Here is a 14,774-nt window from a genome sequence, read left to right on the forward strand (position 1 = left end):
CCATGTTTGTTTTTTTTATATAGCATAATCAACAAACAAATCAGAGATTGTGGAAAAGTTATTGTCCTAACTTAATGCAGTTAGGACAATAAGGTGGAAGATTCATCGCAGCAAGACTCAGTATTCATCAACACCTGATAAAACCAAAACAACAAGAAATTACTTTGGGAGACTTTTGTTAAGCCCAAAAGTGAAGGGATGCAATCAGCAAAATGCCAAAAGCATTCACTTCAAATATGAAATTTTGTAGATATTTATTGTTTTAAACTGAACACAGGTCACTGTAAATAGTAGAATGCTGATTTCATTTGTGATTTATTCTTTCCCAAGTCCACCCTTGAGCATAAAATACATTAGAGGTTTATCAATTCTCAAAACAGTTGTAATGACTCTTGCATCAGTGACTCATTGGAAAAAGGCTGTTTTCTGCTGTCTGGTGCAGAGAACTATTGATTTGGTAGAGGTAACAGTATTTGTCACTACTTGTCAGGACTCTGAACTCTGAAATCACTTATAATTCTGGGAAAATGTGACCTACTCTGTGGCAAAAGCAGTCATATTTGTTGGCATGTCATGTGAACTTTAGAATCTAAGAAGAATATATTGTTCTCTGCTGCCCTGTCCTGCTGCTGCTCACCATCTCATTCACTAAAAACAAGATTATTTCATCAACATTTTGAAACGTCTGTCATTATCAACCTTCTCCCACAAGGTTTCAAATTGACAGTAAAGCAACAGTACGCCATAATTCACTGTGATACAAATCTATGCCACACAGATTCAAGAGTGTATTTACAGATGATGGCGATGAAGTCATTTACACTGACTTTCTTGTGATCATCCTTTGAAATGCAGCTTTTTCCAGAGTGGAATACTTAAAAAGAAAACCCGAAAACAACAAATAACTGGCTCAAATATATACATGCACTCCCAATGATATTTTGATAAATCTACTTTAGTAAGCTGCTGATAAACTTAGTGCTTTTAGTACGAGCAGTCAGCTTTATAGAGAGATCAGATCAAAATTGAGCTGTCAGAGTAATCAAGCTAAGGTTGACACTAAATAGGACACAATTTAGTGCTCCAACAAGACAAAGAGCCCAGTAACATCAAGAATAATTCTGTTATCAAAAGGTTAAAATGTATCATTAACAGGCCAAAATTAGCAAGGAACTGTAACTTGTCACTGGCTCGTTATCTGGACAAATACCTTGTTTAAACTGGCAACTCACAAAATGTTACACTTTCCACGAGCTTCTTTAATTTTAGAAAATGAAATTGATTGAATGTATCTGTGTGCATTCGACCCACTGTTTAGCTGTTGCTCTTCACAGTGACTGAATGGCCTCACCAGTTACCTGAAATGCTTGTTTTCATACAGGTTTCCTGTAGAGGTATTTCTGGATCTAGTCTCTAACATTACCGGCTGAACAACTTCAAAATTTCCCGCTATAGCCACTCCTCTGTTGCGCTGCACACACGTGCACTGTTTTTTTAAACTGTGCGGCAAATGTCTTTAAACCTTCCTCTCGAATATTTATCAATTGTCACTTCTAACGGCAATTAGAAGTGCAGGTTTAGTCTGTTATTAGTTTGGATTTTACAAAAATGTGTCATTTGTGTAAATTTTCCCGGGTAACGTATGTGTTCCTTGATATTATGAATTAGTGAAAGAGTCTCCTGTGAACACTTGGCAACATTTTTAAGTCTTCTGCACAAAAAATGTTGAGAAAATGTTTTGTGGTGATACAAGATACAAATGCAGTTTGGTAATATTTTTAAAACTTAGTAAAGTAACTCATCACTTAGACTTTGTTTTTTGGACACACAAAATAAAATGTCTCCAGATGCCTCTGTACTGTTTCCTTGTTTTAACTAAACAAAAATCCCAGAATTAGGAAATAGTGTAAATACTCTCATTGCATAAGTTAAATGGGAGTGCGGTGCAAATATGCTGCCCTAATTTCTCCATAGCTTTTCTTTGTAATATTTGATTCTCTTGTATTTTTCCTTGGCTATATGGTAACCATTTGACATAAAATGTGTTCCTTTTGTGTCTGTGTTTGTGTCCTGAACCAGTTAATAAAATATTTCAGTCAATATGTATCAGAACTATCTTGTATTGCAACGATGGGGAGAGTCTTTCAAGTAATCATCGAGCAGCTTTGCACCACCCAGAAAAACTACATTTACTGAGATTAAGTTACACACAGATTAACTTTGTTTGCTCAGTATTTGACTTCTATGTCAATTGGTTAAGATCTAATTTAAGGTGGACTGAATCTAAATGTACACCACACTGCTCATGTTTTTATAAAATATATTGAAATTATCTGTAATAAGTATTTGATACACTGTTGATTTTTTTCCAGGTTTTCCCACTTACAAAAGTTGGAGAGGTCTGCAATATTTTTCACGAGTTCACCTAAACTTTGAGAGAAAGAATCTACAAAAAAAAAATAAAAAATCCTCCCCATCTTCCAATTAAATTATGGTTTTGTTTGTTTATGCCATTACCTCTCAGTCAAACAACTTTTTATTTAACTGAAAAAGAGATAACAAAGATTACATGCACAACACTGTTCATTGCACCTGTAAGGTAATTCCCAGCGACTTATTAGCTAACAACATTACATGCAGAAAATGATCAGCTGGAGGATGATAATTAATCTAAGTAATGAAACAGATTATTTGAATTCCTTTCTTAGACCAGAACCCAGTTCCTCATTATTATTATTATTATTATTATTATTATTATTATTATTATTACAGTTCTGATTACAGACACTCTCAGTGAGTGCCGGTTGGAGACATCCTCAAAGGAAGCGGATCCAAGTAGAAAACCATTTGGACCAAACCATCGATATAATCGATTTCAGACACTGCTTCTTTGCTTTAGGTTTAAGCTGTCCCACGTCATCGTTTCTCCTGACACTTCTCTTTTTTTCATGACTTGCTCCGCACTGTGGTAAGTTTTGGCTTAAAGGTCCTTGGGAGTCCCTTTCATTGTGCCAAATAATAAAAAAATAAAAAAATAAAAATAATAATAATAACAATAACAACAGCTTATAAATGTAAATGTATGTTTCCCTAATTAAATAGAATTAAACTTTTAGATAATGATATAATAGAGTGAAATAAATCTGTAATTAGACCACCCCTTACTTATAAATCTGACCTTAAAAAACATAATTTGTTCCTGGGAAAGACCAGGAACAAATGATCGAACAAATCTGAAAAGAAAAACACCCTAAAAGGTATTTAATGTATTTTTTGAGAGAAAGAAACCCAGACTGAAAAGAAAAATAGATCGGGACTTGTCGTATTTTTTATTTATTTATTTTATTTATCTTTTATCTGCAAGCTGTATAAATAAAGTAACAAAAAAGCGAACTATTGAAATATTATGTTTGAATAATAACTAAATGCGGTGAATGTTTTGATTAAGCGTCATCACACGCTCACAGCGGCTGTGTTTTCTTCTCGGCTGCAGCGTTTCGTGAAGCCTCGGTTTCACTTCCAGGTGCAGCCCGCTGCGGTCCAGTCACATTTCAACACGAACTGCTTTCGGCCCCATAAATGCGCATGCGCACTGCAGTTGACCCCTCCGGTTTTCTGCGTGCACTGCCACGTTAGTAGCGGTAGACACAAAAAAAATACCAGCTACTCTCCCAACCCTAAACAAGAAAACAAAAACTCACGAATTGATACGAATTCATCTACGAACTCGCAACCAATTGCGTCCGCAGCTCTCGTCTCTGTATTCAAGAAGAAAACTCGACGGTAACTATGTTTAAGTTTTGGCTGTTGTGTACACTGGCCGTTGCCAGCAGGGCTGAAATCGCAGAAGAAGAAGATGTCTTGGTGCTGAAGAAAAGTAACTTCGACGAGGCTCTCCTGGCTCATCCCAACCTCCTGGTTGAGTTCTGTGAGTATCCCGGGCTGCTAGCCGACACTAGCCGCACTTTTCGCTGTTAATGTTGGCGTTAAACTTCCAGGTTTTAGGTTGCAGATGGGAACCGCTAACACACAAGGCGCGTATGTTTTGATCAATTCTGCATCAGTTAGCTTACTTGGCTAACTGCTTTTTAAACTTTTTGGGGAAAAACAAAACGAGACATTGCATTTCAGATGGTATGCTCTCTTTATTTTGCAGGCGGTCTGGTTCAATCTGACAAGCTAGCATCAAATATACAAAAAAAAACCGTTAGCGTTTTGTTTTTGTAGTAGATAAAATGAACTGCTAACTTTGTTCTAGCAGTTTATGTTGAAATCAACTTTGTTCGTGGGATATCCTTGTTGGCTGCCTCTTTATTATGAACGCCTTGAGTTGATGAGAAAAGAGCTGTAAGTTTCGATTGAAGGCTGTGGCTTTCGCACAAGGACTTTCAGATTTCGTAACCCCTTCACGGATCACAAACACCGCAGTTAAATGAGCGAGAACGCTGTTGAATCTGCGTGGAACCAGGTCAGTTCTTGGACGCTTAACACCAAATCCTGACGGGCCATCCGGGCCCATCCCGCTACACTTTTGTCAGATTGTTGGGACCTGCTCCACGGCTTGTGTGACAGCGGTGTGGACCAGTCACGCGGGGCCGTGGGCTGACACCGACCAATGAGCACCGGGGGAGAAGCAGACTCAGCGCCCACGTACGTCCTCAGCTGGGCGGGGATCACGAGCTGCGCTGTGCAGCTAGGTTGACGTGTACTTTACAAAAGTTCATGTATGCGTGCACGTTTACGTTGACTGGACTCGGACAAGGAAGTTGTGCTCACTGACAAGTGATGCAAGGCTTTCGACTTAATTAGACGTGTCACTTCTGATGGGCTTGCCATCTGCTTGGACTGTGCAAAGATGGCCTCGAAATGATATATTTAAACTCATCATAGGTTCTATATCCATCCTCTTTCTTTCAATAATCTGTTGAGCAAGATTCAACATGTAGTTTGAATGAGCTGGAATAGTAGATTCACTTTGCAGTTTAGAGTCTGACCTGAATTAACCTGCAGCACATAATTAAGACGGAGTAGATGCTCTTTGGTAATTCCTCACTGGAAAGTTTGAAATATATTGTGTGCATTTCCTCAACAAGGACTGTCAAAAGTAAAATAAATAAATTGAAATATTTCTGCCTCACTAAAGGCATGCCGATGTGGAAACTAAAACACAACACTGGTGGAGAGGAGGAAGTGTCAGTGAAATGTAGGATTCCTACAGTTTGGATACCGAACAAGTATATGGAAAGATGAGTCATTATTGCCTCTGCTCCTAATAAATGTATTGTCCTGAGGTGAAAACTAGCACAACCCTTAAAAAAAAAGTTAGTTTACAAGAATTGATATTTGCCTAATGCATAATTTCTGCTTGGTTTTTTTGTTACAAAGAATCTCATCAAGAAAAGACGCCTGACTCAAAAGAAAGCAAATTGAATGCTTTCTCTCGAGTCAAAAACATATGATAAAATAACCATGTAAGGAAAAGACCTCATACAATGCATCATTATCATGTAGCGTTCTGTACAAATATTGCATAGAAAAATTAGACAAACTAGCTTTTCTGTTTAAAAAGAGATTTTCTTTAATCAATTAACGTTCTTGCCACTTGTTTGTAAAACATTTTAAAATTGTACTCGTCTGACATCCACATGCGTCTGAGATGAAGCGTTGCCTTTCATTCTTCAAAAGCAACAGAAATTCCTTCTGTCAGTTCTCATACAACATTTATTTCTGGTTGTTAAAAAAAACAAAAACTTTCCCTAAATGTATGTCGGCAAGACAATGCATCAAAGTTTATTTACTTATGAAGCGCATGTACAGTTTATTTTGTTTTTAAATCAAAACTCTGTTTAGCTACCTTTATCGTTCTCTGCTTTACCACTCCTTACAGTTGAATTCTCCTGAATCAATATTTTGCTGCAACGACCCATGAAATCCTCTTGCTTGCTCTCCACAGATGCACCATGGTGTGGCCACTGCAAGGCCCTGGCTCCAGAGTACGCCAAGGCTGCCGGCATGCTGAAGGCCGAGGGCTCAGAAATCCGTCTCGGCAAAGTGGACGCCACTGAAGAAAGCGAGCTCGCTCAGGAGTACGGCGTTCGGGGATATCCCACCATCAAGTTCTTCAAGGGTGGAGAGAAGGAGTCTCCCAAGGAGTACTCTGGTGAGTGATGCAGTTACAGTGCACTCACTGGGAACCTACTCATCCATATCGACCTGGTATTTGTAGATAATCCATCTGGATCTTAATTGCTTGCAGATTTTACAGTAATTTATCTTGATCACGACTTGACTAATTTCAGCAGTGATAACATGTCGTGATTTTTGAGTAGCTCTTCTCAGAACAAGAAGTATTATGCTGTGAAATGATCTGAAAATATGATCCTGAATGCTTCAAAGCCAGGCTTGCAGACTCTGTTCCCTCTGGCAATTTGACCTGCACAACAGCATCAAAAAGTAAACCGACCAATCAGCTTTCATCAGAGTGCAGGTGGGCCGGGCTTCCCCAGCACGTTCCCCTCATGCTGAAGCTGAGTCGGGGCAGACCTATGTGCATTTCTTCACGTCGCCTCTTCAGCCGGCTCGTGTCTGACTCCTTTAGGAGAAGGAGGGGGAAGGGAGGAGGCTTGGAAGTGGTTTTGTGGAAGTGACTACTATGGGTTGGATTTAGTTTTTCTGACTCTACCGCCTCCCACATGCAGCTCAACCAGCACCGCAGGCACTGTGTCTGAGAAATTGCTGCTTTGTTGCAGCATCCGTTTTGTTCATTAGTGAGACATCGAAGTTTAGATTAATAACATCGGTGCAATTTCAGATAAAATTTTTATAAATTCCTCACTTCTTTTTTTTTTTTTTCCCCTCATCAAAACACTCAACAGTTTGGGGATGAAAACGATCGTCATAAACAATCAGCCCCATTTTTAACAAATTTAAACACGAAATGAAGATCCATTTAAATTTGGGGTTGAAAACAAACTTCATTTCCGCTTGAAGCACTTTGGAGTTTTCGCTAAAAATTGCAGAGGTTTCTGCTGTCATTTTCACTGTCAAAGCCACTGAAGTGTTCTCACAAGCATTCAGATCGTTCTTTTCATAAGATCGTTTACCCACATTAGAAACTCTGCTTCATTTAGGTGCCATAATTTCAGAGTCACTGTATCTGTCTGAGCCAGCTTCTTACACACTTATTGATGATATCTTTATTTTTTGGCAGCTGGCAGGCAGGCAGATGACATCGTCAACTGGCTGAAGAAGCGCACAGGGCCTGCTGTTGCCACCCTGACTGAGGTCACTGCAGCAGAGTCCCTGATTGCTGACAATGAGGTGGCAGTCATTGGATTCTTTAAGGTGAGTTTACAGAATGGAAGTATTTGCCCTAATCTTCCTTTTAAGCCCATCAGAAGGCCCATAATATAGGTTCAGCCCTTCTTTAAGACTAGTACAAAATTTGCTGAATGCTTCTGTTTTCTTTGTTTAAAGGATGCTGAGTCTGCTGATGCCAAAGCCTTGGAAAAAGCAGCTGAAGCCATGGATGATGTTCCCTTCGCCATCACCTCCAGTGATGAAATTTACTCAAAGTTTGAGGTGTCCAAAGATGGCGTCATCCTCTTCAAAAAGGTGACTTTCTATTTAAAATTGAGCGGTGCATTAAACCATTTGATCTGATTTTACAAAATATCTAAAATGCAGCCTCTAAAAGTGTTTCAGGTCAAGTTGAGGTTTACTAAATGTAGGTTATCGTTTTTGGTTATGTAATAGAGGCATGTGAAATGGTGATCTAGCCGCTGAAGGTGCCCTGCTGGTGTTTGATCTACACCTTCAGGAATTTGATGCTGCAGACGAAGTGTCAAATGTCTGTTGCTAATCCTAGTTCCTCTGAGGTCATTCAACGTATTGGATGTTGGGTTATGTTGCTTGACCCAACTAATGAATGACTTGGCGGTATTGAGCTATTTGCTGTATTAGGGAATGGTCTGCCTTTCCAAGCACCACTCTCCATTGACTAATGAATTTATTGACTTAAATACCATGTCCTTTTATCAGAGTTTTATTATTTTGAAGTTGCTTAGTCATTAAACCTTAAACTGGTTTAATGACCACTGATCATCCCAGTCTGTTGGTATAAAGTGACCAACTTGCCATGTTAAAAGTGGCTCCAGTTTTTAAGATGACAAACTTAAATCTTTAAGACCATGAAGCCATCCAGAGATTTGGTGGGGAAAAACAAAACACTGTGTACGCTATACACATGTAGAGGTTTTAATTTCTTTTTTTTTTCGTCGTCTTCTTCTTTTTTTGGTAGGGATGAGACGTTGGTAATTCATGCAAAAGTGAGAAAGAAAACTATTCATCGATTGTCTTACCTTCTCACTTTGCTTTAATTGTAGCTAAACTATAAAGTGAATCTACTATTCCAGCTCATTCAATAGGCTGCACCTAGTGCTTTTGTCCTGATATGCCAGGGCTTGAAGTCCTTTTATCAGCAGAACAATCAACTTGTGTGAGATTGCGATTTGTCAGATTGGGTCAAAGTACAAAGGATCAGTTACGGAAAGGAAGTAATCAAACATCTGTGTTTTTCCAAATGCTGTTGAAAAAAAAAACTTATTGTCTTAAGCTTTTTGGGGACCATAGCGTAGCTCATGAGTCTATTCTTTACTATATGAATGCTTTTCATTTGGTCTACAAGATATCTTGCAGAGCACACAAGTTTTCAATATTATGAAAAGATACCCAAGATTAGCATAACACCGTGTTCTCTAACCAGGACATTTTATGGTGAGCTCTGGCTGATCATAATTTGAATAAAAGGCTGTGACAAAGTGTATTTAGGAAATTGAGCTGCACTCTACAGGTGTGTCTCAAATTTCAAAATTTGTGGCAGTTTTTGAACTTTCAAATTCAGAAAGTAAAAGGTGTATTAAAGATTACACTGTGAAATATTTCAAGCCTTTATTTTGATTATGGCTTAACTTTGGATCATCGTGCTGATGATGATTTCTCATGTTAGGACTTGCACTGGTGCTTTCACCTTCTGCCGCTGCTGAGCGGCCAGCGATTCATGCTGGTAAATTTACTTTAATCCGAAGGTTGCAGTTGGTGAACCCTCCTAAAGTAGGGGATCAGCTCAATAAACAGTCGGTGAATTTTAGCTTGTTTATTACAACTGGGATTTGGTTTTAGGTTTCAGTGCTTAGAAGGTTATCCTCTGCTATTGTGTGCCAGCAAGAGCTACTTGGCAGAGAGCTACAGCTGCTATTCTTGATGCCCATTAAATGGTCTGTTTGGTCTGCAGAGAGTTGGATGATTTTAGAGCAGTTTGATGGTTCACAGGCAGATTAGCTGGGACACCAGGTGGTTAATATTTGCGTCTCAGTGTTTCCATGTTTTCTTGACAGTTCGATGAAGGTCGCAATACCTTTGATGGAAAGCTGACGAAGGAGAAGCTCTTGGCTTTTGTTAAGGCCAACCAGCTGCCGCTGGTCATTGAGTTCACAGAGCAGGTAAAATTAAACCCAAGACAGTTCTCCCTTCATACTATTGATACACTTTTAATGTATTAATACGTTCATCTTTCCCCGTCGCAGACCGCCCCAAAAATCTTTGGCGGAGACATAAAGTCCCACATCCTCATGTTCCTGCCCAAAGCAGCTTCTGACTTCCAGGACAAAATGGACCACTTTAAGAAAGCTGCTGAGGGATTCAAGGGTCAGGTAGGTCAACCCTCAGGACAACCAACTGAAGTTACTGAAAGTTATAGACTCGACAGTGGTGAACTGTTTCCATAAAGCAACAGATTTATTTTGAATATTCAATAAATTGCAATAGCTGGTTTTTAATCTTCGGTGTCTTTTAAAAACCTCATATTCGGGTCTTAAATGCATTCAGGTTTTCTTTTCATTCTCGCTGAGAAAATGTATTAAATTGCCTCTTGGACACTTGCTTGGAGAAATGCACTGTAAGCATGAATCCTGTGCAATTTAATATTGCTGAGCAATTTGGTTAACAAAACCACAAGCCGAACGTTAGCAGATGCTGTCAGAGGGAGTTTAATCTATACGCTTTACCTATGATGCAAATTTGATCAAAGCAGGGCTATTGTAGTACATTTGGGTAATAAATAAAATAATAAAAAATGTTTGTTTTACTGCAAAAACAATATATTCCAGAAGCGGGGGTGATGGTTGTATTTAATTTTAAGTTAAATGACAGTTGTCTTTATTAGGCTTGACTTGAATTTTATCTTGATTTGTGTGGCTCTTAAACAGGCAAATGATGCAACAGCCTTGTCTTGTTGCCAGGTTATCTAGAATTGTATAAAATGGCAGCCTCTTCACGAGAACTTGCATTTATTTAACCTCATGGGTAAGCTTAATGAAATAACTTGTCATTACTTGGACCTTTTAAAAATATTAAACTATTGTAAGTTTTCCATAAAAAAAGTCAGACGTTTATCTCCTGACTCTGTGTCCAGATCCTGTTCATATTCATCGACAGCGACATCGACGACAACCAGCGCATCCTGGAGTTCTTCGGCCTGAAGAAAGAGGACTGCCCCGCCATCCGCCTCATCACGCTGGAGGACGAGATGACCAAGTACAAGCCTGAGAGCAGCGACATCACAGCAGAGAGCATCACCGAGTTCTGCATGCAGTTTGTTCAGGGCAAACTAAAGGTGAAGCCCTGAGAGGCTGCTTATAGCAGCAGCGGCTATAGATAGTTTACCATCTAAAGGCTCATTTTAACTGCTATAAATATGTAGCATAGTGTGAACAATTCTAGCCACACTGTATGCACCACTTCTATTAAGAGGGCATGTCTTACTTTGTTGAAATTGTATTCTAGTTGGTGCCAAAATGCAACCAAAACTAACTGCTGTCTGTTTTACTTTACTCAACCGTTTTGCAGGCCCACCTCATGAGCCAGGACATTCCTGAAGACTGGGACAAGAACCCTGTCAAGGTTTTGGTGGGCAAAAACTTCGAGGAGGTTGCATTCAACCCTACTAAGAACGTCTTTATTGAATTCTGTAAGAAATCATTTTGCTTTTTTGCCTATTTTTGGCCTTTTATTTTTATGTTTTCACTAAACATAAAATTGCTTTTGAGGAATTATTAAAACCTAATTCCTCAAAGGCAAATGATCAGACATTCATCTTCAGTCTGAAACTTTAATTCTTTGTAAGCCCGTCTCAAATATCTAAGGGCTGACTTCAGGTGCTCTTTATGTCCCATCAGCTCCACTTCCTGCCAATTAATGTGTTGCCAGGCTCTAATGCTGCAAAGATAAATATAGTGGCAGGAGTATTTTATACCCATCCCAGTCCAAATGGGTTTTATTTTTGGGATCGTTTTCCACGTCTGGCTGTTGAAATGCAGCCGATGGCCAGTAAGGCACAGCCGGGGAAAAGCTTATATTTTCTGACTGGTGGTGAACAGGTGGCAAATTTCTGGCAGAGTGAAGTTGAGGTTTTTCACTTTACAACATATTTGGAACCTCAATTAACATGCAGAAATTGTATACTTGGGTTTCTCTTAATCTGCTACCTTCAATACTGCAGTAACATTGAAAATGATACTAAAGAAACATGGCGCTGTGTTCCAGATGCTCCTTGGTGTGGGCACTGCAAACAGCTGGCTCCCATCTGGGAGCAGCTGGGAGAGAAGTACAAGGACAGCAGTGACATCATCGTGGCCAAGATGGACTCCACGGCCAACGAGATCGAAGAGGTCAAAGTCCACAGCTTCCCTACACTAAAGTTCTTCCCTGCAGGAGAGGATCGTGAGGTAATCCTTCCATAACTTGCATGAATCTCTGTTACTGACATAAATTTGCTTTAAACGTTTAATTTGCGATGCACCTGTAGATCCTCAGCATGTTGAAGCCATTTATTTACTCACTTGTAAACGATGGGGAAAGCTCTGCAGCCTCATGTTGTAATACAACTGTCTCTTTTTATGTTGTGCAGTGAAGCAAAGTGTTTAAGAAGTTTTATAGTATTGGAAATCTAAGGATGGCTCTATAAAATATGTTGATTTACAGTTGTATGATAAACATCTAGCCAAACATTATGAAATTTCAAACTTTGAGCCACATGGCTTCATGTTTCCACTGCATTTCTGACCTGATTGATGTGCTTTTACTACTTGTGGTCAAAAGGTGATTGATTATAATGGAGAGAGAACGCTGGAGGGCTTCACAAAGTTCTTGGAGAGCGGTGGTAAAGATGGAGGCGCTCCTGCAGGAGACGACGACGTCGATTCAGATGTGAGTTTGTGAGCTTACTAAAGCACATCCTGAGCTTCATGAGAAATAGTTGATGAAAAACTTTCAACCTTTTTATTTAAAAACCAAAATTACCCTTTGTTTTTGCACTCAACTAAATAGATTAAGGTGGACAGTTTAGCCTCTAGCTATAATCGCTTAATTGACGCTTTCAATTTGTAGTTTTAAAGTTTCATAAATGGTTGAATGAGGCAAAGCCGGTGCATAAACTTTGCAAAAATCCATCTCTTCCCAGTTTATTTCACTTTGAAATGTCTTGTCATACAGACAATGAATGTATATAAATGTAGATTGACTGCATTAGTTTAAGCCACTTTATCTGGGAGTTGAAGAACAACAAAGACAAAATTACATCTTGCGATTGTTTCGAGGTTGGCAACCTCTAAACTTTACGATCAGCAGCTTACTTGGTTAGAGATGCAAACTGATTAACTCAACTCTAAAGTTCACTCTATGCCACAGTGGGACAGTCGTGTAAACATTTGTACAGTTGGTGGGTGGGGGGTTCCTCCGTATTAACACCTGCCTGTCTCACAACAAGCCCACCCCAGATCCCCTTTCTTAGAGGTCTGATGCAGCTGTCCGGTCAGCTGTCACTAGGAGACCTGATCCTCCTGATGGAGCTGCACGTGCCTCGTTCAGCTTCAACTGGAATGGTTGGGGGTTACAAAAAATGTTTTGTAGTTGCTGCAATTTCTTTTCACTTTCGTCACTTTCCTACAAATACCTACTCATTGTGTAGCTTGTACTGCCTTGAGCATTTAGACGATGAGACCATTTCATTGCACAAACATTATGCAGTTTTCAGGATCTGTAAAGGATGGCTTTATTACCTCAAAATGCTGTAGTGCAGGAATGAATAGAAGTCAAATTTTCTGTAAATTTCTTTTAAAGTTGCTCTGTAAGGGTTTTAACCTTCACTTCAGGCAACCACTATATTTAAACAGGCATGTGTTTGCATAAAGTTGCCAGTGTTTTGACCACTGTTGTTCACACTCAGGACTTGGAAGATGTGGATGATTCAGATGGCGAGGATGGCGGCGACGATGAAGGACACGACGAGTTGTAAGAGCTGCAGGAAGAGAGAGAGAGAGAGAGAGAGAGGGCGAGAGGAGACCCACCCCAACCTTTCCAACCAGTCACCACCACCTTTGCTTCCTTGTGGACCTTCCCTGTCCTGTGAACATTAACAGTCCACCTTAAACTGTCCTTCAGTAAAGCTAGCCTGAGAACCAACCAGTCTGATCATCCAAGGTTCGGCAGTTTTTTGGTGTGAACCATCTAAATCTTTAATTTGGCACGTTCTGCCCAGACTGGTCTCGTTCCTCTTGCGGGATCCTTGGGACAGTGACCCCAATGCCTTGTGTACGAGGCTCCTCATCACAGCCTTGTATATTTTTGACCAAATGATGTAAGAACAAAAAATGGCACTGATGCCCAGTTTTTGAAATACTAATTTTTCCCAACAAGTTTATGACTCCCATCTGTAAAATGACTAAATCCTTTGTTCAGTGTTGGTTTGAGCTGAATGAAATGATCTGCAAGCTGAAAGTTTGGGGGCTGCCAGTGTTCTCCCTCTTAAAGAAATCTAGAGGACCATTGGGTTTTGTAAGGACTGTCTCAGGGGACAAGGGGCCATCCTTAATTTTTATTATTTTTTTTTTATATCTATTTTTTTAAGTAAACTCAGTGTAGCACACAGAGGACCCCACCCCCTCACATCTGTAGCTGATACCAGTCATTTTCTATCTTCCAACAGGGGTTGGGTGCCATTTCTTCATTCCCACATATTTCAGTTCTCTCTCCTCATGTCAGCATATCTACTGACTTATTTTTGCCTAACAGGAACAGTTAACGTTTGAGTAAAATCTCTTATTTAATTGCATTCACTTTGGGGGTATTTGTGTTTTTTATTTTTAATTTAGGACTTATTCTTATTGTACCACCGTGCCCAACTGTTGCCGGGCCGTTGGCGCTGTTGGGGGCGAGGTGGCCCTTACTCATCCTCTCAGACCTGCAGGGTGACCAGAGCCGGTTCTGATGGGTCGCACTCCATTCATGCCTAATTGGAGATTCACTGTGGTTACTGAAGCAGACAGATGGGCGCAGTTTAGTCTGATTGTCGGCTTGTATTTGAAGTGGGGAGGGAACAGGTGCACAGCCCCGCCCCTTACCCACACTGCAGTCTCCTGCTTCTCTTTTGGCTCTACTCGGCACCCATAGTTGCCATTGTGCCGTGTGGAGAATGTTTGCTTGTCTGAGAGAACGTAAACGTGTCTGTTTGGGCATAAAGGGGGTCGAGTAGAGTGGGGGACGGGTGTGTTTGTCAACCAGCGTTGGGAGGGGGAGGGGACTAACAAACCATTCCATCATATTCAAATTAATGTGGAAAATGTGAAATGGTGGCCAATAAAAAAAAAAGAAAAATGGAAATGTGTGGATTTGTGGTGTTTTGCACTAAAGTCACAAAATGGCACTGGATGTAGTTCTGA

The 14,774-nt window shown here is 39.9% G+C and overlaps 1 protein-coding gene across 1 annotated transcript; it reads left to right on the forward strand.

The window, feature by feature from the left end:
- Positions 1-3,587: 3,587 nt before the first annotated feature.
- p4hb (prolyl 4-hydroxylase, beta polypeptide) lies at positions 3,588-14,491 on the forward strand. The gene is made up of 11 exons (XM_055041518.1): positions 3,588-3,928; positions 5,954-6,160; positions 7,211-7,344; positions 7,477-7,614; positions 9,396-9,500; positions 9,585-9,710; positions 10,472-10,672; positions 10,906-11,026; positions 11,602-11,783; positions 12,157-12,264; positions 13,283-14,491. The coding sequence occupies exons 1-11, from the start codon at positions 3,790-3,792 to the stop codon at positions 13,349-13,351; spliced, it is 1,530 nt and encodes a 509-aa protein (XP_054897493.1). The 5' UTR covers positions 3,588-3,789; the 3' UTR covers positions 13,352-14,491.
- The last annotated feature ends 283 nt before the right edge of the window (positions 14,492-14,774 follow it).

This window comes from Poeciliopsis prolifica, unplaced genomic scaffold, assembly GCF_027474105.1.
Source record: "Poeciliopsis prolifica strain line A6 unplaced genomic scaffold, Auburn_PproV2 SCAFFOLD016, whole genome shotgun sequence".
Taxonomy (NCBI): Eukaryota; Metazoa; Chordata; class Actinopteri; order Cyprinodontiformes; family Poeciliidae; genus Poeciliopsis; species Poeciliopsis prolifica.